Source organism: Eupeodes corollae, chromosome 1, assembly GCF_945859685.1.
Source record: "Eupeodes corollae chromosome 1, idEupCoro1.1, whole genome shotgun sequence".
NCBI lineage: Eukaryota > Metazoa > Arthropoda > Insecta > Diptera > Syrphidae > Eupeodes > Eupeodes corollae.
The window spans coordinates 157,144,847-157,172,764 of record NC_079147.1 but is presented as its reverse complement, the minus strand read 5'-3'; the positions used below and the strand labels follow the sequence as shown (position 1 = coordinate 157,172,764).

Sequence of the window (27,918 nt, the reverse complement as noted above, 5' to 3'; positions counted from 1 at the left end):
TTGTATGCTGCTCTCTTTCAGTTTAATAAATAAAATAAATAATAAGTATTGCTACACAGCAACTGCATGCATAACTATTTTAATAGTTGCTTCCGACCATTGCGTTATTGTCAATGGGACTTTTATCACATTAACCAATTTTACTCCGATTTCTTGCAACATATGTATGGACATAGATACGAGTCCAGATGTTTATTATAGTTGTGTCAGTTTCCAGACAAAGTAAAAGTGAATTTATTATGAGGTCTTAAAATAGTACCTATATTTGACATATATTTTGACAAAAGATTGACAGCTATTTAATTATGCAGGAAATTATTTTATATTCTTTAACAAGCTGTGCCGAAATAATTGAGACTTACAGCAATAACATATACAGGGGCGTATTTACCTTAGTGCTAAGGATGTAGCCCAGGGCCGTAAGGCTTTTAGGGCCGGCACGGACGGGACCGGCGCAGCCTACATCATGTAGACCAGTTTTTATTATTTTAAGGGTATTTGTAAGAGAAACAGAACCCGTAAATAGAGATGGGGACCAAATAATACCGGCTCTCAATTTCAGCTTTAGTAAAATCTGAAACTGGAACTCCCTTAAGGCATCAATATTTGAGCATGACGTCGAAAGCATGTCCATCTTCTGAGAGAGAAAAATAAGAATGCTTTGATGTTTTTAAAGGGATGGGAATAAGCAAAACCTCTTAAAACTAAAAAATGGACCTAAATAGAATCGGCAAGAGGAAAAATTTTGATGTTTGATTGTCGTTAAGGGAAAGTTCTGTTTTGTGTTCGTTAAAATTTAAAAATAAGTACATAAACTTCCATTTGCGACCAGTTATGAAATAAGCTCAAGAAAAGAATTTCATCCTAGAAAGTAATAACAACCTGTTTTATTTTTTGTATCTTAGCTTCATCACATGAGTGAAGAAGAAATAAAAAAAATAGAACGACTTTCCAGAAGTTATTCCCTGTTGATCTTAGGAAGGATTGTCAAAACATTTTGTAAAATGAAACAACACTGAAAATACGAGTTTAATGCACTTTAACATTCATAATAAGAGAAAAATAATTAAAAGAAGCATTTACATGCGTTGAGGTTACTTTAAGAACTGCAGTGCAAAATTGTAGTAGTGCAGAAAGAATTTGTTCTGAATTGGAACGAATAACCAATACCGAAGAACAACACCATATTGTAGCTATATAAAGTATGAAAGCTAAACTGACAAAAAATGTTTGTAACGATTCTATTGTTAACGAATTTTGTAATAAATATACACACAGAAAAAAAATATCACCAATTGTGCACTTTATGAATTTTTTTTTTATTATTTTCTATTACTATATTTTCATTGTTCTAAAAGGTGGGAAAATGTAACAGCCCGGGGTCCCAAGTCCTTAAATATGTCTTTGAACATATAGCCTTCAGTTTAGCTTTTGTTTTTGTCGATACTATCACTGCGTTAAAATTATGAGAATGTAACTATTCGAGTTATGTTTAAAACAGCTATCAAAAAGTTTTTAATTCAAATAAATATTGTTCATAAGCAGGCATACAAGCTAAAAAATGGTATAAAGATTGTCAAGTAAAAGACCGCTTTTTAAGAAACATCTTTCTTGATCACATTATATCTTATAAAATATATTTAGCTTTTGTTGTTCAAAATATGTTTTTCTTAGATCATGTGGTTTAAACAAAAAATCGCATACAATTAAATGTTATGGCCAAGACTTAAGCTTTATTATAAAGATAAGGGTTTGAAATTATGTTTTATAAACGATTAATACCTGCTGCTTATCGTGGCTGCCTCGAATAAATTCCAGCCGAGAGGCCCAATTTGCAACCAGTTTCATCGTATGTTTTGGGGCTTCCAAGACGGCAATCGTTTTCAGAAGTAAGTCTATTTATTATCAATTGACAACAACACTGTCAAAAAGAAAAAAACTCCATTACCAAGATCGGAATCTTAGACTGACATTTCGGTTTGCCTACAAGCTATCTGCACACTAAATGTGAGAAAGTGTGCGTGAAATAATGCAAAAACCAAACACATTCTCACATTTAGTGTTGCGGTCCATCAAATGGCTTCATTTTAGCCCTCAGGCACATCTAAATTCTTCATTTTGGCCTTCGTTCAAAAACAAAACAATCCGAACCAACAGAATCTGAAGTGCTGACATGGTCTTAAATTAGAAGATTTGTATAGCTTTTTAATTTCAATCCAAATAATTGTTGTATATATAAATTAAATAAAATAAGATTGACCAAATACATATTTAATGATTTATTAGTGCTATTTTTTGTTTATTTAAATTATTTGCGAAATCAATATGAGCTGCAACTGGTTAAGTATAATTGGAAATGGAAAAAAGTGTAACTCAATACTTTGTAAAACAACAAAACAGAACATTTTTTCAGCTGTAGTTTGCTTAGAGCAGCTTTAAGCATTTTTTTTTGGCGAAGTTCAGGTGGAAACAATAGGCGGGTGCCTCCGTATTTTTTTGTACAGACAATGCTACGAGTTCCATTGCCAACTTTGGTAGTTCAGATTCCTCAATTAGATTAGTTTTTCATCATTTAAGCAGTTCGGTAATTGCAAGACCAAATTTTAGTCCTGTTTGTTGCAGAAATATTCCTGAAAATTTCTTTTTGAGGGACTATGTTAGATTAAGAATATTGTTTGTAGTTAGATTTTGGAATACAAATTTGAGGGAACCATGTTTTAAAAATAAGTTGCTTTGTGTAAAGCATCTTTAAGGAATAGAAATAGGCAATATGGTTACACACAATACCAACTAAATGAGTGCAATAAATAGATTTAAGTAACTTTTTTTATTCCAATATGGGGAAACCGAATACACAATAATTTGCTTCAATTAATGCTAATTTTTTTTCTAAAAAGTTGATGAAGATTTGCCGAAAGCGGAAATTTCTTTAATGAACATACCTTAAATATTATTGGCTTTCTTACAAATATTTTTCTAAGCTAACATCTTTTTTAAGGAATGAATGAAAATTGTATTTTGCGTTAAACTGTGGGAATTCGTTAAAATAAAGTTCTGTACGTCAAAAATAAACACTCATGTCGATTACATGATCTATTGAATGAGTTGTGCGTGAATTCAGAACGATTTTTTGACGTTTTCATTTTGTGATAAACGTCAAAATTTGCATTTTATTTGCTCAAGTTCGCTATAATCGTTCTAATTATTTTTTTTAAATATTGGTGTTCATTTGAAGCATAATTTTGATAGTAAACACATGTATGCTTCCATCAATCAATAATGTATTGAGGATGAGGTATTTTTCGATTATAACTCTTTTTTTTAAATTTAATTTAATTGAAAAGTAGTTGCAAGCTTAAACCATAAAAAAACAGAGGCTGGGTTCCGACCCACACTGATAACTTCCCATCCCGTCTGTCAATTTGTCTTGCTTAAAAGTTTGTCTATTGCGCGTACTATTTTTTGTAGATTTTATTTTTTATGAAAACAATATTTTGTGTGAAAAAAAATAAGTTTGAAAAGAATATTTCAATTTTTTGAAAAGATGAGTCGAATATTTTTACCAACTTTTGTTAATTTTTTTTAGGTTTTTAATTTTTTGTAGAAAAACTGTCAATTCGATTTTTTTTAAAAATTTTACTGAATGTTTACAACAATATTTTTTGAAAGATAAAAGCAAATAAAAGCCAATATCTCAAAGTTTTGAAAAGATATTTAAATCGAAAATAAATTTTTACCAAAATTTATTAATTTTTTTTTAGGTTTTTAGTTATTGTACAAAAACTGTAAATTCGATTTTTCTCAACATTTTTCAGAATGTTAACAACAATATTTTTTGAAGGATAAAAGTGTTTAAAGCCAATCTCTACAATTTTTGAAAAGATATTTGAGTCAAAAATCAATTTTTACCAACTTTTAATACATTTTTTTATTTTTTTGTAAAAAAACTATCAATTCGATTTGTCCTAATGTTGAAAACAATATTTCTTGTAAGTAAAATTAGTTAAAAACTATTATCTCAAATTTTTGAAAAGATATTTGAGTCGAAAATCATTTTTTACCAACTTTTGTTAATTTTTTTTTCTGTTTTAAATTTTTTGTAAAAAAACTGTCAATTTGATTTTTGTCAAAATTTTACTAAATGTTGACAACAATATTTTTTGAAATATAAAAGTAAATTAAAGCCAATATCTCAAAGTTTTGAAAAGATATTTTAGTCGAAAATCAATTTTTACCGACTTTTATCAATTTTTTGTAAAAAACACTGTCAAATCGATTTTTCTCAACATTTCAGAATGTTGAAAACAATATTTCTTATAAGATAAAATAAGTTTGAAGCCTAAATTTCAAGTTTTACGAATTTTGAGTAATGTTTTTTTAGATTTTTATTTTTTATAAAAAAAAACTGTCAATTCGATTTTTCTCAAAATTTTATTAGATGTCAAAAACATAATTCTTCGATGCATACAATTGTTTAAGAGATGAAATCATATTTCAGTCGTAAAATTTTGGAGGTGACAAATTTCTTTTTCAGTTTTTTTTCGATTTATAAAAAAAACCGTTACATTGATTTTTTTCAAAAAATATACTTGTTTGATATCACGTTACAATATATTATATAAAATTTAATTCAAGTCTCTAGCGTTTTTGGTTCGTAAGATATTTAGGCTTAACCAAAATGTTCACCTTTCACTGCTATGGTAAAAAAACCACCAACGCAATTTTCTTGAGGGCCCTTTCTGCATCTTTCTGCCTTATTATCTGTATAATAAAATTTATTTGAAGTTGATATCTTTTCTGGTTCTTGAGCTTTATGGAGGACGAAAAAAACGTCACGAACGTGCGGACGTACGGACGTACGACCGTACGTACACGCACGCACAGACATCTTTCTAAAAATCTTTTATTTCGACTCTAGGAACCTTGAAACGTCGAGAAATGTCAAAATTTTCAATTTGACAAATCGGACCCATTACAAGAACTTTCTATGGGAAGTTAAAAAAGTGCTTTGGACTGTCATTCAAGGGGTCTTGGGTTCAATCCGTGCCTGTGCCACTTTACTTTTTTCACGGGTACTACCTCTTGCGAGGAATTGACAAATCCTCCAAGAGTAATTCTTGTCATGAAAAGTGCTTTTTCAAATTATTTTATTTATTTTTATCGTATGCGGCCACTTTGGGCAATCGTTTTCAGAAGTAAGTCTATTTATTATCGATAGACAAGAACTGTCAAAAGTATGAATTTATAAAAAGTGTTGCCAGGTTGAAAATCACACTTATAAACCCAAACCCAACAAACTTTTAAGTCACCAGAATAAAAAACAAGTTTTTATTTTTGAGAACGGATCAGGAAAAAGCTCTAAGATCTTAGTCACCGAAAATGTTTTTTTCTTTCTTAAAATGACTTATGCGATAAGATTGCCTTAAAACTGTACCCACCCTAAAGTAGCTCTAGATTTGTTGTTAGTTTGTGTGACAATACACTGTCAAAACATGGAATTCAATTTTGTGACGTTTTATATGATTTATTTTACTTTATAAACATACATAGTTATAGTTTAGAGCCCTCATTTTAGGAGAACCAATTGTTGAACTTTTATGGAATATGTTAAAAAACAATTTCATGAAAATTGTAGCCGTCAATATTTATAATATCTAGCATTCTGTAATATCGTCTTGCTCAGTTGAGTTTTTTTTTTCAAAATTAAACGCTTTGCATAAATCCTCATTTTTTTCCTTTATTTCGAAAATGACAGGACTCAGAGAAAACACATTTTTATAGGAAAATTAATAGTCCATATAAAAAAGTTATCTGCACTATAACGCTATGGTTTAAAGTTTTCTAGACATTCTTCGTTAAAGTTTGAATAGCATTGAATTTCCATACCAATGAACCAAATTTTAGAAATTATTATAAATTTTAAAGACTAATATCTCGAAAACTGTTAATTAAAACGGATTAGTGCTGAAATAGTCGCCAAAGTATGTTTATTTTAATATATAAGTTTAAAATGATTTAAAGCAAATTTTTAGCTTTTACACAAAATATCTATTTTTTAGTATGTTATTAACAAAATTGAAAGCTGTCAGAAATCTATGTAAAGATTCTCGATCTTCATCTAAGTTTTGTGTTTATCTAATTTGTTTGTAAAACAAAATTTGTGATAAATAATACATTTTAAGAAATTCAATATCTGTCGTATCAATCAATTTATTGATTTCATTTAAATTTTATATTTTACATTATGACGTTATACCAAATTAGTATAAATTCAAGACAGCTAAAAAATATTTTCCACCTCGAATATTTTGTGAACTAAAAATTATATTACCTCCGAAACAATTATTGTATGCATCGAATAAAAACTATTGTGACGTTTGATACATTTTTTTGAAAGATTGAAATGATATTTTTTTTTAAAACAAAATGAAAAAAAATGACCCAAATAGAAAACTACTTAAAGTTGGTAAAAGTTGGGATCAACTAGAATATCTTGATAATATATTATGAAGGTATCGGCTTCAAAATAATTTTATTCTATACAAAATATTATTGTAAACTATTACTCGATTTGTTTGAAAAAATCCTATTGACAACTTTTTGTACAAAAGCAAAAACCAACTAAAAACTGCTTAAATATGTGTTTCGACTCTAGAATCTCGAAAACAAAGAAAGAAATTGACTTTGTTCTTAAAATAAAATGTTGTAATTAATATTTTGTAAGACTTTTAGAAATGTCAACAGACGTACACGAATGGGAAGATATCAATGTTAGTCGCATCCCATCCTCTTTTCATCTTCTTGTTATCACCTTAAAAGTCATGCTTATAACCCCCATAAGTTCAAATTCTGGAAAAAAATACTGATAAGATTCAAAACGAGTATAGATCTTTCATTACAATGGCATTTGCTATATTATTCAGCAAACAATATCATCTTAAAGATGTTAAAAACTTGAAAATCATAATACAACAAAAAATTTGTATTGTAATTAAAAATTTCCATATCAAATATCAAACTGTCAACTACATTTAATAGCTCTTGTATAGTCTCGAACTAAACATCAAATTCAATCTTAATTACAGTCGGTATTTTAATTCTTTGTATCCGCTATACTCGTAGTCGTATCTTAGTATCATTATCGTAATTCGAAAGATACTCAATCTTCGAATACAATCTTGTCTTGTGCCGATGCTTTGGCGTGTTTGAATCTATGAATGCTGCACAAAATATAGATACAGATAGAGAGTCTACCTACATTATTCGTGAGTATGCTGGGGTGATGATTTATTAAAGTCTACAATAATAATTATTATAAATCAGTGAATTATAATCTTAATCAGTAATTTGAAGTGTAACATTGTGTCAAGTGGCTGAGATGCGAGAAGATGGGAATAACTGAAACTGAATTGATTGGCATTTTAATTAGGTGATGAGGTGCGGCATAAGTGCTGTGATGTCGGAGAATCCTCAACTCTCAAGCCAATTTATGGAAGTGTCAACGGTGGTGATGGTGGTGGCGTGACACGGCGCGACTTCGGCGATGGTGGTGATGTTAGTGTATAATGTAATGTAATATGTTTCATGACTTAGTTCTAGTTTCCGTTTTCTATTGCATGTCCTTCAACGTTGGTTGATTTTGCCTGCGATATACCAACGCCATCGCTACCCGCCGCCACTAAAGGAGGATTATATCTCTTGTTTTTCTTTGCAGGTCTATAAACATCTCACATATGTATGTATGTATGTGTATAAGGATGCTGTGGTGTATAACAACTTACAAGTTGTGTGTAGGAATAAAGTCTCAAAAATATAATGTGTCAGAGTATAAGGACTTGAATAAACTTCATTTTATATGAGCTTCTTGTAAAATATTTTGATTTTATTTTGTTTCTTTTCCGCCTCCGACGAGACATAAAGGACGAAGACGAGTCCTTATGTTACAAACAAGCCTCGGACCATATGCTATGGCTTCTGGATATAATTTAAAACATATTTTTTCCCTAAGACTACATCGTTTATCCCATGAGAATAAAAATGGTTATTCATATGAATGAATTTACTTTTCTTGTTTTCGTATGTTTAGTCTCTGTACATTTTTTTTATATTTTGTATGTTGCAAAAGCTAATAAATGTCAGATGTCTTGAGACATTTTTTTAAGAATAATTTCTTTAGAATTATACAAAAACTACGTAATTAGACAACTTTTATGTCAATAGGAAAAAGTTAAAAGGAAAAAATCATTTTTCATATTTTCTGAAGTTTTAAAATTAAATGTCTTTTTCAATGTTTGTTGTATAAACGAATAGTTTGTACTTTATAGGCAAATTAATGTTGACAACCTGTGGTGGCCATATTATTTTGAGCATCTGTCACAATTGGTTTTTCATGACTTCTTTGACACTGAAAAGAAGAACTTAGTTTTGTTCAGCTAAAAAGGTTAAAGTGAGTTACGAATTCAGAACTGCCAAAGATATGTGTAAATCAAAATTCTTTCAGTCAATAAGACAAAGATTTTTTCAATGAGGCCTTTACAAATTTTTATTTTTTAAATGAAAGAAAAACATTTGAGATATTTCAGAAACTTATCGGCTTTAAGTTCAATCAAAACATTAATGAACAGAACTTTCTCTCAAAGTCGGTCGTTGTAATGCATGTGCCATAAAACAATGGCTTAACATGACAAGAAAATTGTCTGGAGATGTTAAATTACACGAACGAGGCGGTCAACAGACTAACCCATTTCTTGAGATATGTTTCAAGTCTATATCTCCCAACTAATACCAAAAACAAATTAGTAATATTTGCGGGATAACCCTGGCCATGAATCATGAAACAAATGTGAATTTACTCTCGACCAAAAAGACATATCTTGCTTTTTGACAAACGTATTCACCCAAAAATGTGCTTCGTCACAAAAAGAAGCTGCAGTTACTGACTCCGAATTATTGTAGGAAATAAATATAATTAGCAGACTTTGCTCGGTTGTGTACTTTACCATGATGAAAATGTTGAGTTTTCTGAATAAATTGACATTCGCAGTTAAATGATTAGAAAAGGGATGCATTCACAAATTGAATTCAGAAATTTCAAGCCCCTATTGAAATAGATAGCTTGGTTTTTCTTAAGAAAGATGATTGGCAATCTTCGCCTTTCTTAAATTTGTATCACCACAGTTAAAAGTTATTTTTAAGAAAAACGAAGTTTAAGGTTCTAATTCACATTGAAGTTGAAAGGCTATAGACATAGAGTTTTTCAAGAAGGGTGGGTAGATGTTGTGTGAAGATGTCGTGGATTTGTCTGTGTGGCACGTAGTGCCCGTCCTGCTGGAACCACATGTCGTCTAAGTCCATATGGTTCAATTTCGGCCATACAAAATTAGTAATGATCGTTATGTAGCACTCGCGGTGACCGCTTTACTAATGTCGTTTTCAAAAAAGTACAGACCAATTACGTCAACGCGCCGCCGCCGGACGGCCCAAAATTTACCTAGAGAACCTAGCGTGGGCTTGTGTAGTTCCATATACGGCAATTTTGCCATTCGGCCAAAATGAGACAATACATTCCCACTATTAATCCCCATGGCTTAGCCCATCCTAAGACCGCTCATAAAGTTAAAAGTAACTCATCTTAAAAATGTATAACATACGATCTCTTTTGATATATTATTTTCCCAGTATTTAATATTTCTTTTATAATAAAACTTTTGCAACAAATCTGAAATTTATATTCATTAAAATTAGAATTCCCATAGTGTACAGAAAATCTATTTTTTCGACACATTATTTGTTGAAATTGGTTAAGTGTGAGCAGTAGCGGCGCTAGATCATAATTTTATGTGGGCAAGATACATTTTGTGAGGCCCTCTCCTCGGGCATAAAGACAGATTTGTTTAAATAAAAAAACATATGTCATTTCATTATTAAACTTTTATTCATGCAAAATTTAGTCAAACTTACAACTACCCGATGAAAAATGTTTTTATCTTATTATGTATTATCATATATGATTATATATAATTAGGTAAAAAAAAATTTCATCGGTTAACCTAAGAATATTTAAGATATTAAGACCAACGTTAAAAAACAATTTAATTTAAATATTACAGGAACAGAAATTTTCTACTTTTTACACTGCTTGATTGTTTGATTACGTGCTCGTAATCTAGCTTGGATGCTATATCAGCCTCGATAGACAAAATTGCGACCGCAGAAAGTCTTTCCTGTGACATCGTACTCCTTAAATAATTCTTAATGAGTTTTAATTTGGAGAAGCTCCTTTCAGCGGAGGCTGTACTAATTGGTATTAATAATATTCTAATGACGATGTAAATGTTTGGGTATATTTCTTTTAAGTTATTATCTGTAATGTATTGAAGCAACTGTTTTACGTCTGTTATAAAGTTAGGTAAATTAGGGATCATTATTTGTAATTCTTCATATGATTCGTAAGGTTGAAAGTCACTGCTCTCACCCACTCGTAGGACTGTGTGTAAATCTTGACAATTTTTTAATATTTGTTCGTGTGGAATATTTTTTAATTTACTTATATCTTACAGAAAACCGAAATTTTCATGATGTTCATTTAAAGCCATAAATCTCAAATCCATATTGGTAATAATTGAATCAAGCATAGTGTTAAAAAAATTTGCTTCATACTTGCTTTTGGGACACTGTATAGGTTGATCCTCGCCCTCATAATCAAAGACCCTTTTCTTTTTCACTACTCTTTTGTTTTTAAATTCGTTCGGCAGATCATAACAGCATCTGTCAATAAATTGTTGTGCATCAGACAAGCATTTTTCAAATCCAGTTTGCCGATATTCTTTGATCCAGTCCCAAAATGTATGCAAATGTTTAAGGGCAATGCTCAAATGGACTTGTACAGATTGCCATAGTTTTCTTATCACATTAACACGCGATAACAATTCATACCATACATGTAAAGATATTACAAATTCTTAACTAAGCATTTCGTTTAATACTGAATCACAATCACTGAGAGTGTCTGATTGATCCGTTTGATTTTTCAAACTTTCTATGCATCCTACAACATCATCAAATTGAAATAGTATGGACTTAACTGCCTCGATTCTGCTTTCCCATCTCGTATCCGATAAAGGCTTCATGGTAAGTTTTAATTTATCTGTGACCAATTCCCAGCATTTGCTGGAACCTGAAAACAGCAAATAAATTTTTTGGATAAAACCAAAAAATGTTTTTGCTGACACCGAAGAATTAGCGGCGTCTACCAACAGCAGATTCCAGCTATGACAACGGCAAGGCGTGAAAAATTCCCTAGGATTTATATTTAATATTCGAGTTTTGACTCCACTATTTATGCCTACCATATTTGCGCCATTGTCGTATCCTTGGCCACGACAGTTTTGAATATCTAACCCCTTCTTTTCTAGCTCGCCTAGTATGGCATTACTTAAATACTCTCCTGTTGTCTCACTTACAGCAAGAAATCCAATAAAATATTCTTCTATTGTGCCCATTGATGTATTACAAAATCTTAAGATCACAGACATTTGTTCTACTTTACTACAGTCTCTAGTGTTAAAGTAATACATAAATCTCCATGGCACGAGGCCCCTTGGACCGCGAGGCCGTGGGCTGTGGCCCACGTCGCCCACGCCCACGCCCTACGCCGCCTCTGAGTGTGAGAGCTGCAAAAGTGTGACTTACTTTCTTGTTGAAAAGTTTAAAAGGAAAAAGCATCTTTCTGTACCAATTGAAATATTTTGCCAAAAATAAAAACAATAAATTGAAAACATAAATATGTAAATTTAAGAATGATGACAAATGGTTGGATGGGCCAATTTTCGGAAACGAAAGTTTGCATATATAATTGAAAAATACTCCTGTACTGATACTGATCCATCCTTCAAGATCATCTTACAATTGGACTTACATCGTGCCACTCAAATGCTATCCAAACCATAACGTTGCTTCCACCATGTTTAATGGTCTTCTTTGTGTATTAGGATTTAAACTTTGTTGAATTTGGATAAGTCACTACAGAACACATTTTTCCAAAAGACTAAGGGCTTTTGCCGATGTTATTTTGCAAAAGTTAAACGTTTCTTTAAATTTCTTGTTAAACCAAGCAGCTTTTCTCTTGCTTTGCAGCCATGTAGTCCTGCTTTTACAAGGCGGTATTGCACGGGCCACGATGTCATAGACACGCTAAACAGGTCCTTACGACTTGTCACTACAATTGCTCTGTTTGTGGTCTTTGTTGTTTTCCTAGAAATTTAGTAAAACGTGTATTTTAGCCTTTTAGAACATCTAACATTTTTCGAAATTTCCAGAATCCGCTTTCGAGGAACGTATGGGAGTACGAACGTAACACCCAGCACATTTCGTTAAACACCTTTGACTTAGATTCTAATGACTTTAAAAGATGACAAAATGACAACAAATTAAAATAGCTTCCTATGGAAAGTTTAAAATGAAGCCATGTAACAAAAGTTGACCATGTGCTATTCTACGATAGTTAGTCCTACCAAATTCACATACAAATGTAAGTAACAGAATCAAAAATCAAATAAAATTCCTTAAAGAAGGATACCTTTCGGTCATTTTATCGTAAGCGCCATTTTCAATAAAAAAAGAAAACTGTATTATTAAAAATTGATCACATAAAGCTTGAAGGCTATTTTCATGACTTAACTAAGGCATCATTAAGAATTTTCCATACTGACTCAAAGTAGCAGATAGCTTTTGGTTTGTCGTTTACGATATAATTTATTTTGGCGCTTACGACAAAACGAAATGTTTTTATGTCTCTTGAAAAAAGTAGTAATTATATTTGACACTTTCACCGATAAATATAAAGCAAATTGTCCAATCTCGAAAACCACAGTTCGCAAACACAGTCCGTTTATAATCTCCACAAAACACAAACAAAAATTTCCTCGCCACACAATCGTTTTTATTTGTCTACATTTCTTATAAATAAAAATAAGTGAGCATTAAAAAAAGGTCAATAGTTAATTATTCACATTCACATTCCTAATCTTCATTTGATTTACGAGTATCACAAATTTTTGCTATTTAATTTTTATATACATTAAATATACGAGTCAAGAAGTACTTCTCAATGATTATAACGTTCAATCTGCTCTTCGACGTTACTCTTCCTAGTCGCCATCGTCACAGACACCATTGATATGCAAAAGTTCGACAGCATAATCTTCGATGGTAATTTTGTAACAAGCGCATGTCGCAATGCCGCCGCTCGATCTGTCAATGCACTAACATCATCGTATATATCCTCTACACACGATATTACCATGCTGTCAATTTTTTTTTCACTGAATATACAATTATCAACGGTGTCAACAACATCTGCGACCACTTGAAAGGTTTCTTGTAAAATTATCCGCACATTACGGCATATCGATCGCACCGGTTTAATGACGATATTACAGCATCCGGATAGTTCGTTGGTTGTTTCCTTAATGAGGGCATCAATGGCAGGACAGAGTTTCCGGTAAACTGTCGTGTCATTCATTGAACGCAATTGACGTTTAAGTTTACTTGCCCAAACCTCCATGTTCAGTGACTGCTCCATCATTGTGTTGTTGACATAAACAATGACACGTTCGAATTTCTCATCGGTTAAGCGTGACAAGTCTTGGAATTCCTGCTCGATGTTATACAATTTCTGCTTCAGACTGATGAATACTTCTTTGGCAACAACTTCTGTGGCATTTAGCATTTTGGCTCCGAATAATTCCAAATTGTTGGTTAGTTTATTAATTGTCTTATGGAGCATGACATGTGTGTCATCTCGGATCGGCGATGATGAAAACATATCCAAAATGGTACGAATGAGTGTGCTAAAGTCATTTAATGTCTGCGTAAGAACGCTGGATTGAGATTCCGATGACATTTGATCATGATGATTGTCTTTAAATTCCTCAGAGACAGCAACAGAATCGGCAGCATAACTTTTAAATCGTTTTGAATCAACAATTGAAACTAAAACTACCGATAAGTAAATTGTTATTATTACAGTTGAAACCTGCATTATTTTATTTATGTATTCGAGTATATATTTTGTTTTCTTTTTAAAGCGGTGAGAATAAGAAAACGTGTTTCTCAAGCTAATTATAACAGTTAACTGCGCGTCGCAATTGTTTGTAATTAATTTAAGATTATTTAGTCTATAACGAATTAAAGTGTGCGCAAAACACAAACCAGAGATCAATCTGCTATCGTTTTTGATTTAAAGAGAATTGAACTGACTGACAGCTGAGATGTGTCATTATCTATTTTGTTTTTTCATTTTTATTTTTGTAGTTTAACTTTTTTTCCTGATGCTATATTTAAATTTGATGTCGATTAATAAATGGTATCTGTGTATACTGATATTGATTGAAAGAAAGGAGATTGACTTCTGTTAAATTAATTTTTATTTTTATTTGTTATGCTGACATTCATCACACAACTTTGCGTCGACAACGGTAAGTGCTGCTAGATAGCCGTTTTTTAAATTTTCTAACGCTTTTTGAAATTAAAAACAAAAATCAAATTGTATTTAAAACACTGTTTTAACTAAATTAAATATTATTAAAAATATATGTAGTAGATTATTTGAAGGAGTGTCCATTAAGTAATGTAATTATTTGTATTCAAAAGTCGAGTGTTTTTTAAATTTGTGTTCTTTTTAAAATTGTGTTTTTTTGTAAATTCCCAACGATCATGTCGATTACAGAATTCTAAGAATTTTACTCCCTGTAAGTTCATTCGATGAGCTGACCTTTTGCATTGTCAATTCCTAACACTACCTTATCATTTCTGAACTTGCCTATCGCACTGTCAGTTTTTGACATGCTTAAGGCATCTAAAACATCCCAGATGCACTGTTAGTAGATTTTTCTGTGTTCTGTTGTCTTCTATGGGTTTTAGATTTGCCTCTAATGTGGTCGTCGAGATAAGAATATGTTCGATGGAAATTTACACTTGAATTAAGATCTTTTTGAGTTTTCATGACATTTATTTTCATGAAGAAGTGCCGAATGGTGGAATTTCTTTGAATTGAAATCTAATCGTATTGATTTATTGGCTATGACACTCATTTTATTTTAAATTATTTATATATTTTATATTAAAACCAAGTTTGTATATTTAAGTGCTTTTTACTTTGTTTGTAAATTTGGTATTTCTGACTCCATAGCTTTTCAATCGCACGCATAGATCAATTATTGTAATCAATGGATGATCCAACGGGGGTCATATGAGCCATAAAGCTATATTGTTTAGTTGTATAAGCAAAAATTACAACGTGGTTAAAAAGCGGTCTATTAAAAACCAATAAAACGTTTGTAATAATCGTCCAAACTTTTAAGATCTTAATAAATTAAAGAAATCTACATAATAAATCAAATTTGCTTTGGATGGTCTAGAATTTAGATTTAACCATTAATTTCAAGAATATAAAAGTCCCAGAAAGAAAAAGTGACACTTTCATTTAACCAATGGCTTAACATGTATAAAATCTTTGAATTTCTCGAGAATTGAAGAAGAAATTCTGCCACGTGCATTTGGTGAGTTCTACACTATAGTTTGTTCCCAATTTTGTTGTTTGTTTTTTTGTATGTACATAACTAAATTCACCTATTTCTTTAAAATTAACTTTTTTTGTCTCTAATTTTTAAGTTTTGTTGACATATTTTTGATCAAAATATTTACAAAGGTTCACGCAAAACAATACATTTTTATAGTTTGTCTTCTAGCATCAACTTCAACGAGCTACTTACTTACTTAAGGTGGCACTACAGTCCTGTGTGAACTAGGGCCTCACCCAAAAAACTTCTCCATCTAGCTCGGTCCTTAGCTAGATGTCTCCAGTTTCGCGCTCCAAGTTGGGTGAGGTCACCTTCCACTTGTGCGCGCCACCTGATCTGCGGTCTTCTTCTACTGCGCTGTCCTGTGCGTATGGATTTAAAGACTTTCCGGGCCGGAGTATTGGTTTCCATGCGCTCTACGTGACCCAGCCATCTTAGTCGTTGGACTTTTACCCTTCTGGCTAAGTCTACGTCGCTGTACAGCCCGTACAGTTCGTCGCTCCATCTTCTTCTACACTCCCCTTCGATGCATACGGGACCGTAGATCACACGAAGAACTTTTCTCTCGAAACGACCCAAGGTGCTTTCATCCGCTTTTGCCATAGTCCCTTAAGAAAGATGATGCTTCTGCACCTTATAGCAGGACGGGGATGATAAGGGTCTTATATAGCAACACTTTGGTCCCTCGAGAGAAGACTTTACCACTCAATTGCTTTCTTAGTCTAAAGAAACAGCGGTTAGCAAGAGTTATTCTGCGTTTGATCTCAGCGCTGGTGTTGTTTTCTGCGTTTACAGCGGAGCCTAGGTAGACGAAGTCCTACCTCAAAGTTACGTCGGTCTATGGTGACGTTTTGACCAAGACGTCGGTGTTGTATGTCCTTTCTTGACGACAGCATGTACTTTGTTTTGCCCTCATTAACCGTTAAACCCATTTTTGCCGCCTCTGCCTCAATACTCACAAAAGGCCCATTGACATCACGCTGAGTTCTTCCGATTATGTCAATGTCATCAGCATATACCAGTAATTGGACAGACTTTTAAAAGATAGTGCCTCTAGTGTTGACGTGTGAGCTCAGCACTATTCTTTGAAGCTCGATGTTAAAAAAATCACATGACAGCGCATCACCTTGTCTAAAACCTTTTTTGACATCGAAAGGTTCTGTTAAGTTGTTTCCAACCTTTATGGAGCAGCGTGAATTTTCCATGGTCATCTTGCACAAACGGACGAGTTTGACAGGGATGCCAAAACTAGACATGGCTCTATACAGCTCGTCCCTGTAGATGCTGTCATATGCGGCCTTGAAATCGATGAAAAGATGGTGCGTGTCGATTTGGTGTTCTTGGGTTTTTTCCAGGATCTGCCGTAATATGAATATTTGATCGACTGTAGACTTTCCTGGTTTAAAACCACACTGATAAGAACCTATCAGGTTGTTGACGATGGGCTTTAGACGTTCACATATTACGGCAGAGAAGATAATATAGGCGATGTTAAGTAGACAGATTCTCTATAGTTGGTGCAGTTTAGAGGGTCTTCTTTTTGGAGCATGCTCCTAACCAACTTATCTCCAGCTGCTTTAAAGAGCTCGGCATTCAAACCATCTGCTCCAGCGGCTTTATTAGATATGGCAATCTTTACTTCGTCTAAGTCGGGAGGAAGGGATTGTTTGCTTTCGTCGTCTATGTTGAATGACAGCGGAATTCAGTTCGTCTTTGCAGCCTTCGGTTCTAGGTTTATGTACCTGTGAACTTCGTTTTACCTGTTTATAAAACTTTCGAACTTCATTCCTGCTTTAAACCTCTCAACATCTTCGAGCACACGCTTCTCATGCCCTCTCTTTTTGCTTCTGAGAAATCGGCGTTCCTCTCGCCTCTTCTGCTCATAGCGCTCATGAGCAGCTCTTGTCCTTTTATGCAGCGCCGCTTTGCGTGCCTGTTGTTTGGCTGCATTTGCCTGCCGACATTCTTCATCAAACCAGGGGTTCCTTGTTGGTGGCTGTTTGAATCCCAGCAAATCAGAGGCGGTTTCTTTAATTGCATCTTGGCAATGTTGCCAAGAGAGAGGTTACTTGTAACTTGGTCGGAAAAGGATTTGGCGATCTCTGGCGATTGTAGCCGTTCGACGTTGTACCTTCTCCCAGCACCTCCCTGTTTTGCCTTGGGTCTGGAAATCCGAAGTGCTACCTTGGCTACAAGGAGGTAGTGGTCTGAGTCGATGTTAGCTCTGCGGAAAGTTCGTACATCCATGATGCTGGAAGCGTGTCTGGCGTCGATCGCAATATGGTCATCTGGCTCCAATGACGAAGCCGCATCCAAATAAGCGTTGTTGGTTTTCGTGGTAGCAATCACCATAGTAAATATCGCAGTTTTTCAAGCTCTTTTTGCCGGGCACATCCCATCGTATTTCCTGGATGGCGGTGATATCTGCTTTATAGCGGTCTAGGGCCTCTGTTAATTCCAACCTAACATTCCACGTGCATGTCCGAAGTTCGTTGTCCTTTATTCGTTTGCGTTGGTTATCAACAGTAAATCCGTCCGTATCCGAGGCTTGTTGGTGCTTCGCAACTATGAAATCTTTTATAAGGTGTTCACTAAGTAGTTCAACCTTACTGGAACTGTAGAAGCCACCGTTGATTCCATCTCGGGAATTCCTCCGCTGCCGTCTGGATAAGGAGAGTTGCCTTTCTGGAAATACCTCTCCCCACATCTCTTGTTTACTGCCCCCAACAACTTTCCACTGGGGTTGGAACCCAATCTCCAGTTGAGGTACTATATGCACCCGAAGTTCACCACGGGGAGGTGAGAGTAGGAGTTGATAGACAGAGGTTGGTTTTGAGAAAAACCTGTGGACGCTTGTGTCCTATTGAATGCACATGTCTACCATTTGAACATCAACTTCAACGAGTAATTATACTAAAAATGAAAGGAATAATAGACCCCCTGAAATTGAGTCAGAAGAAAATGCGCCAAAAAATTCTTCATATTAAATTTTGTTTCATTTTCCTGGAAAAAAGATGACATTTTTCTGGTAAACTTTTTCATTTTGTTGGCTTTTCATCTTTATTTGTGTACCGAACATAATGTATTATTTCTATTTAAAAAAACTCAGCACAATTTGGAACATTTCTGCATAAAGCCCACCCAAAACCATTCTAAAGTATTGTATTTTAGCTCTTTAATAGAGTATACATATTTCGAAAACTGAATCTTACGCCCATGTACCGAATATCGATTGAAAGTGAATTAAAATCACTTTTCAATTTCACTTGAAATGAAATTGCTATTCTTCAATTCGATCGATTTCAAAAACTTCGAAATTGCAACGATCTGTCAGAACTGAAGAATCATCTATTTTTGTTTTCTTAAAATAATAAAATGTTTGCTGTTTTGAAGATGGATGCAATGTTATTGGCAATTTTAAATGAAAAAAGGAAGTAGAATTGAAGAGAAAAAATAAGAAGATGAATTTTGCGAGACAAATTAAAAAATAAAGGGTGTCTTAAAATTAACGCAAGATTTGAATTTGCCGCCATTTGTGCAGTGAAGTGTTGGCAACCCTGAAAAAAAAGCAATTTGACAGCTAACAGTATAGGGTTATTAAAAATGGAGCGTTACACGATAGAATAACATGTCTTCTTTATTAAAGAATATTTCAAAAATAGTGAAAGCTTGGCGGCTGCAGTTCGAAAATTTCATACAAAATTACAAAATATGGTCGGAATAGTGTTTTAACTTCGTCAACTGTGAAGAGATTAATTGAAAAATTCATGGAGACTGGATCCGTTGGAGACGCCAAACACACTGGTCGTCCAAAAACAAGCCGTTCAAATGTGAATGTCGAAGCAGTGCGTGAGAGTGTTGCTGACAATCCAGGACAATTCGACGTCGTGGACAAGAATTGCAAATTTCAAGAACCTCTCTACAGCGTATACTCACCGAAGATCTGTGTCTTCATGCTTACAAAATTCAATTAACACAACAATTCAAGCCTAATAACCATGGGCAGAGAAGAGAGTTCGTTGAATGATATGAAAAATATTGTTAATGATTTTAAAATTTGTAAGAATAATTCAACTGACAACTTTTTTAACCCAATACGAAACCCTACAAACTTGTAAGCAAGACAAATTGACCGACGGGATAGGAAGTTATCAGTTTCTCAATAATATTTTTCAAATCCAAAATCCTCCATATCAATATTCTGTTTAGATGTTTTCACTATCTTACATATTTTTTGAAAAATCCTCATTAGTTGTAAGTTGTCACTGATATTTTTCATAAGAAGAACATTGAAGCTTTAATGCTTAAAAGGTTCTTAATATAAAAATGCAAAACGGTATACAAATATATCGCCAAAAAATAACCGAACAAATGTCGTAACGCTCAGATAGATTTTAAATTAAAAAAAAAACGCCAAAATTATTAATTGTCATTTTTCCAAATCAAATTTTGAATTTGGGTTTTATGGTATAAGAGTTGAGCTTTGTTGACAATTGTTTTGGACATTACGACGTTATAATTTCTACCGTTTATTATGTGCTCCCAACGACATATAACCCAAATCATAAAAGGAAAAAAAGCCCAAAACGAGAAACGTCGTTAAAAATATCACTAAGAAAACGTTTCAAAGCCCAAATAAAATGTCATATCACCCAAACAAATTTTCAATGCAGTAAAGCCAGAATTTGGAAATCATACGCCCAAAAGAATCTGTGTGCTTGGGCTTTTAGATTCTGATAAACAGTGTATGCAACTCTCCTGTTTGGTCTTACTATAAGATTTGGGATAGGAGCGAAGTTGAGTCTTTGCTAAATTTCTTTGCATTTAAAGAAACTATAAACTTAGAGAAACTTTGCACACACACAATTTTTCACCTACCAAATCCTAAAGTGAGTCCAAGCAGAAGGTTTCAGGGCACAGCATGTCCCTAATACATATTTTACTGTCTATACGCCACGATGCAGAGTGCTACAACTGGGAGTAATCAAATTATTTCGTTTTATTACACTTTGAAAATTTGCCTTATTATGCTTTCTGAAAGTGAAATAAAGTCAAACATATTTGTTACGCTTTTTTGACGTTCCTAGTTCTTGGGCGATTTGACGTATTTTCATTTAATGTTTACGTTAAATTCAAAACTCAAAATGGCGTAATGTCCAAACTAAACAAAAATTTTGTTAGAATGCCCAAATGTTGAAACACATGATGTCTCTTGGGCGAGATGTCAATTAGTATTTTGGCCGTTATGATATTATAAAATTGATTTTCGGCAATATAAAATTGATTCTTAGCTTTATAGCACTCTCTTCTGAAACAGTTTCTTGCCGTTATTTTATTGGGCAATAAAATCAAAGGTTCGGTAGTATTGCCGAAATCGTACAACAACAAAGTGTAAATAAAATAGTTTTTGCTGCTATGCCATTTTTAATTTGCGCGTTATGGTTTTGAGTGAAAAGACCTAACGCCTTTAATTTGATTGTGAAGCATTATAATATACCTTATATTTGACGTAGCTTTGGAGTAATAAGATTTCTGAAATCAAAATAATTAAAAATACACGTAATTCGTAGTGAACACATTTTATATTTTATTATAAGGTATCTGCCTACATGCTACAAGTTGTCTAGGTCTTGAAATCAGGTGGCTGGCTAATTTCGTTAATTTGACTGTGAAGCATTATAATACCTATACCTTATATTTGACGTGGCTTTGGAGTAATAAGTTTTCAGAAATCAAAATAATTTCAAATACACGTAATTCGTAATGAACAAATTTTATATTTTATTACGGTGTCTGCCTGCATGCTACAAGTTGTCTAGGTTTTGAAATCAGGTGGCTGCCTAATTTTCTAAATGCTCGTATGTATGTAATTCCACAAAGTAATTAAAAATTATGGTTTATTTATTAAATGATTGTTTTCATTTACGAGAACACAAACAAACCACATTTCAAAATACACAATTTTCAAATTCAACGAACAAAAAAAAACTCAAAACATCGAAGTACTACTGATACTTAAAAATTGTTTAATCTCTCAAAATTCTATTTAATATTTCTCTTCTTTGGATGGTGGCGTTGGCGTTGGCGTGGCGCTTAAATCACACGGTCGTTGACATACATTTTCCAGAATTCTCTCTAGAAATAATTTGTGTTTCAAAAATAGATTCACACTTTTGTGATTATTTTTTCTCAAAATCCAAGTACTAAAGACTCATATAATTTAGTTGCACATAATTGCTTGGCAATGACGAAAGTTATCTGTGTTTTGTCGATCTGTCAGCTTCTAGTGGCAGCGGTAGTGGGAGCAAGTCAAAAATTAGACTTTCATAGTGTGCAAATTTCTGTAGAATTCTTTATTGCCGGTGAAAATGCTGATCGATATCAGAATTCACTTAGTGATTTTATGGATAAGTTTAACGAACAATTGCAAATGAATGTGACACATGAGGTGGAGAATTTATTTGTATATCTTGAACAGAGTCAAAATATTTCAATAACATTTGCTGACAATGTGGATGAATTCTTCGATATAGCCAAAAACGAAAGTGACAGACTTCTTGTGGAGCTTCAGAATGCATTATCAAGAGATAACCTTACGGAAAAGACCAAATACCAACTGTCAGATTATCACACTGAAATGGAAAATCTGAAAGAAATTTTTTGCGGAATTTTAGATGATGTCACAGAATTCACATTGGACTCGGTGAGAATGGTTCAGAGCACTATGCAGCAATTCGCAGAAGTCGAAACCATGATCATCGAACGACGACGACACTTTCAGGATGATGATTTCTGTCACAATGATTTCACTGAATTTCTTTGGCAATCAGCTGGCGAGGTGATACAGTGTGCAAATTCAAGACTGCACATTACTTATGATATTTTTTCGATCACAAAACTGGCCACATATCATATTTTGAAGATGCTGGAACATCGTGTTCAAAAAATTTACAATTGTTTTATGTTTGGAAATTATTCGTTTCGTTGTCGATTTGTAAAGAATGCCGAAACGGATTTCGAGAAGCTACACACTAGATTGGATGATTTGCAAATGTATAATGAGAAACAACGGCGAAAAATCTATCGAAGTCGACAGAGGGGTGGCTTTCTCAGGTGTATTCCACTGAATTTCCCGGATGGACAGATCACGGAATCTCTTAGGTCGTGTTATTCTACTTCACAAAATATTATTGTGCCCTAGTCGGGCTTATATATTTTATTGTTAAGCTAAGAATTAACTAAAAATAAAAATAACTATACTCCCTAAATTGTGTATATGAATGGAAACACATAAAGCTTAGGAATAACTTGGATCAAAGGCATAAATGATTTTGAAACGAAAATTAATCATAATGTAAATTTTGGTGGAAATTTAAATTGTTATGAATTTTTTTAGTTTAATCAAAGTCTAGTCTTGTAGAACTCATGACTGTCAACCAATCGTATGCAGATATGTATTATGTCAATATAAGTAATACTTTGTTTTATTTTTTGCGAGCTGTCACATTTAAGGTAACCAACTCGGGATAGTAGATAACTTGGTAACCAAGTATCCGGGATAGCCTATCCAACTTGAGATCGAAATTGCCAATGGATACATTTCCTAGTTTTGACAGCTTTATTGGTTTCATAACAGACGAACTTCAAATTACTAGTTCTGTTTAATTTCTTGAATCCATTGCGTACTAAGGAATTTCAAACAGATTGTGGACCTTCTCGAAAACTTCCGCGTGAAGTTGTCATGTGTTCTTTCTGTCTATTGTTCTTTCTCTTCTGGCCTTCTGTCTTGTGCTGTGTTCTCTACTCTGTACATTTATGTGCTGAGTAGTGTGAAATGTAATGTAATGAGGAATTTCAGAGCATTTTATGGAACTTAAGGTTTTGTACTCGCACACAGGAATGGTTGTGAGTTGTAAGTCACTAGGCCCTGGTTCTTAATGGACTATTGCGCCATCTAATTTATTTTGTATTATTTAACCAGGTGACAGCTGTCAAAATAAGAATTATCAAAACAAAAACAACACGTTTAAAAAACATCCTTTGCTTTATTTTGAAATCAATCGTGAAAACGTCAAAATTATTGAGACAAAATTTTGATATTTTCTATTATCAAATCATTAACAGATTTGGAAAAGTAGCGAAGAATACGATGTACATATGAATAAATGTTAATTAAAAAAAACGAACGGTAATGAAAATCTATTTGTTTTAAATGGTATTTGCATTATGCTGTACAAAAACCGAGTGATGAATTTGCGCACTAGGAACTGTGGTCACTTAAATTAAAACAACAAGCCCCTAATGATAATCCACAAAAAGGTTTCTTGAACGCTATCCCGTTGAAACCAGGCCACAAGAAGTTGGTTTCAATCGACCTATAGCGATTTTCGCTGATAGTGACGCCACCACACTTAAAAATGTTCCTGGTAGGTAAAATCTGGTAGAAAATACCACCACATTTCGTGGTAAATAACTCCAAATTTTATGGTAAAATAAAAAAACCAGAAATCTGGTAGAATCTAACAAGAACCAGGAGACATTTTTTTAACCAGATTTCCTGGTAGAAAATAAAACAGGAACAAATGTGGTAAATTCTTTAGACTTAGTGATAAATAACTCATTTCCTGGTTAAAAGAAATTTGGTTTTATTTACCATAAATCTGGTTTCCTGTTAAATTTTTTGACAGAAAATTTTCTGATAAATGTTACCAGCGTCCTGGTAGAAAGTATTTTGTTTGCCTGGTAAAATGAAGATTACCTGGAATCTGGTAAATAGAATCAGGAAATTTATTTTCTGGTATATTTGTCTGGTAGATAAAACCAGTCTTCTGGTACTTATTACCAAAAATACTTGAAGACCAGGAATTTTGCTGTCAGGTATATTTTTTTTGGTACTTAATACCAGAAATTCTGGGAGTTTAAGAATTTTTTTTTCTAGTAAATAAAACCAGGAATTTCATTGTCTAATATTCTCATAGATAAAACATTTCATAATCAAATTTTACTACAGCCCTTCCCGCCAAATAATCGTAAGCTACATGGCGCTTCCGATAATTCAGTTTAGAGAAAAATCTTTATTCTTTTTTTTTTGGGACATATTAGAGACGATGTTGATGTGAATGTTTTTACCTATATATTATGCGTTCTTTTTAGTAGGAAGAAAATAATTAAATATATGATATGCATAATTCATAATTTTATAAGTTGCTTACCATAATTTGGCTGGGAAAGCTTAATGTTCTACTAGAATTCAACTGCATTCTGGGTTAAAAAAATCCAGTATAATCTACCAGAATTCTGGTAAATTTTTACAAGGAACAAATTTATTCCTATTATATTCCAGCAGAATTCTGGTTATTTTACCAGGAAAAAAAATGCTGGTATATTCTACCAGAATTCTATTACATTTTTACCAGGAAAAAAAATAATTCGTGGTATATTCTACCAGCCATAATGCACCATCACCTCCGGAAGAGGTGTGCAAAATCATAACCGAAGCTAACATCAAAAAGGCAAACCTTCTGATCGGAGGCGACGCAAATGCTCGGCATACCCTTTGGGAAGTTCTGGGATCAATGAACGAGGTGAGTCACTTTTTAATTTTATTATTGGAAATAATATGACCATTTGTAACAGAGGCAATACTCCCACTTTCGTCTTTCCAAGCTCGGAAAATTATGATGGATGGGAGAATGTGCTTGATGTTACTTTAGTAAACAACCGTAATTTATTAGTGGAGAATTGGAGAGTTTCCCCTTTAAATTCGTTTTCGGATCACAAGTGGATTCTTTTTCAAATTAATTTCGAGTCAAAAAACCCTCCACCTTACAGAAATCCCAAAAGAACTGACTGGACGAAATTCAGTCAAATTGCGAATTCCAAACTAAGTAACTTACCGAATCTCACTGAATCGATAGGAGACCTTGAATCAAAGGTGAAAACCTTTGAAACTTCTATAAGTAAAGCTTTTAGAGTCTCTTGCCCAGTTAAATATATCCGTAAAACCCTTCCTTCGTGGTGGAATGAAGAACTGTCGAGTCTTAGAAAAATGACGAGGACAATTTTCAATATCTGCCACAAACCTTAGTTTTACCAACCGTATAAAGACTCTCTTAAAATTTACAAGCAAGCCCTGTCATCAGCCAAAAGACAAGGCTGGAGAGAATACTGTCAATCAATCGAAGACATAAAGGGACTCCGCAAGGCTCAGCAAAGTCTTATGGAAGGAACATTGTAATCCTTCATTTCTAAAAAAGCCTGATGGAACCTGGACTGCCTCTCCAGCCGAATCTCTTGAGCTACTGATGAAAACGCACTTTCCGGGTTGCGAGAGTGATAACCCCGAATCGCTTGAAACCACAGAGCTAAACGTAGCTCATATGGAGCAAGTCAATTCCGTCATAACCAGAGAAAATATTTTGTGGGCCATCAATACTTTTTATCCATATAAATCCCCAGGCATGGATGGCATACTGCCAGTTATGCTTCAAAAGTTGCATGATGTGGCAGCTCCATGGCTGGAACAAATTTTCAAAGGATGCCTCCTTTTCAAACATATGCCCATGTCGTGGAGACAGATCAAAGTAGTTTTTATCCAGAAAGTGGGTAGGCGAGGTCACGATTCCGCGAAGGATTTCAGAATTCAGACCAATAAGCTTAACATCTTTTGTGCTTAAAACTTTGGAGCGTATTCTTGATTACCATATTAGAGAAATCCTAGTTGGACGACCTCTCGAAAGCTCTAAGCATGCTTATCTTAAGGGCAAATCTAAGGAGACTGCCCTCCATGAGGTAGAGCGTACTGTAGAACAAACAATCCATTATAAAGAATTTACTCTTGCCACCTTCTTATACATTTAAGGTGCTTTTAACAACGTTCTTACCGAATCCATAGAAGAATCTCTCGTTAAGTTCGGTGTAGAAGACTTCATTCGAGGATGGATTATTTCCATGCTCAGTGGTAGGAAGATTCAAGCCACTCTAGGCAATACAATCGCAACAAAACACGTGAGTAGGGCAACACCCCAGGGTGGTGTCCTTTCGCCTCTTCTATGGCTTCTGGTCATGGATACAATTCTCGTTAAATTTAAGAGATGTGGAGTGAAGGCGGTAGCCTATGCGGATGATTTGGTGCTATTGGTGTGAGGAAAGTACACATCTGTGATTAATGAAATCACGGAGTCAGCTTTGAAGAAAGTTAGAAGCTGCGCCACGAGTTGTGGACTAGGAGTTAACTAAAGTAAAACTGAACTGTTGCTCTTTACCACCAAAACTTAAGTACCACCCTTTACGCTACCTCGATTAAACAGTCAAATCCTATCATTGTCTTCCAGTGCAAAATATTTGGGAGTTATACTTGACCCTAAACTGAACTGACAACTAAATATTGAAGTACGGGTTAAGAAGGCCTGTGTTGCCTTCTACGCCTGCAGCAAAACTTTCGGCAAAAGTGGGGACTTCAGTCGAAGATAATTTTATGGACGTACACAGCCGTAGTAGGTCCAATCTTAACATATGGTTCGATTGTGTGGTGGCCTGCTCTTAGCAAAGCCTATAACATTAATAAGCTAAAGAAGGTTCAGAGAACAGCTTGCGTGGGCACCACAGGGGCCAAGCGTACTTGCCCAACGGAAGCCTTAAACGTTATTTTGGATCTTCTACCAATCGACCTTTTTATTAAATACATAGTTTCCTGCAGCGCTATTAGGCTGAAGAAATCAAATAGCTGGTTGTCAAAACCTTATGGTCACAGTAACACTACGAAATTAATTCCCTCAGATATTATCTCGGTAGACACTGACTACTGCACTCCTACTTTGAACTTTAGTAAGGGTTTAAAGGTTATTTTTCCATCGAGAGAAGATTGGGAGGATGACATCGTGTCGATAGGTTTCGACACAACCATCTTTACTGACGGCTCAAATATGGAGTGCGGAGTTGGTTCTGGGCTCTTTTCTGAGTCCCTAAATGTAGCCAAATCCTTTAGGCTTCCTGACTTTGCTAGCGTTTTTCAGGCTGAACTGCTGGTAATAAGGGAGGCATGTAAGGTACTTAAACAAAACCCAAACAAAAACAGACAGTGAGGCAGCTGTCAAAGCCATTAACTCGGCCATATCCTCATCTAAATTGGTCCAACAATGTCGCGACGAGCTTGCGAACCTGAATATTAACCTCGGTGTCACCCTGATCTGGGTTCCGGGCCATAGTGGTATCGTGGGAAATGAACGGGCTGACAAGCTAGCCAGGCAAAGATCGGCCCTTCATAGCTCACTTGCGGAAATGGTTAACATTCCTCTTGGTGCTATGAAGGGTAAAATCTTTTCTATCTACCAAACTG

The 27,918-nt window shown here is 34.0% G+C and overlaps 2 protein-coding genes across 6 annotated transcripts in view; both read left to right on the top strand.

The window, feature by feature from the left end:
* LOC129942367 (calcium/calmodulin-dependent protein kinase kinase 1) overlaps window positions 1-27,918 on the top strand; it is a 141,529-nt gene that overhangs the window by 76,538 nt on the left and 37,073 nt on the right. Inside the window, exon 1 of one of the 5 annotated variants that reach the window (XM_056051283.1) lies at window positions 14,362-14,477. The exons of the other annotated variants lie outside the window; for them this stretch is intronic. The gene's annotated coding sequence lies outside the window, so the exon portion shown is untranslated. Of the gene's footprint in view, window positions 1-14,361; window positions 14,478-27,918 lie in introns of those variants that run through there. 5 annotated transcript variants of the gene reach the window in all.
* LOC129942396 (uncharacterized) lies at window positions 21,711-22,839 on the top strand. The gene has a single exon (XM_056051310.1). It carries the CDS (start codon window positions 21,826-21,828, stop codon window positions 22,780-22,782), a length of 957 nt encoding a protein of 318 aa, XP_055907285.1. The 5' UTR covers window positions 21,711-21,825; the 3' UTR covers window positions 22,783-22,839.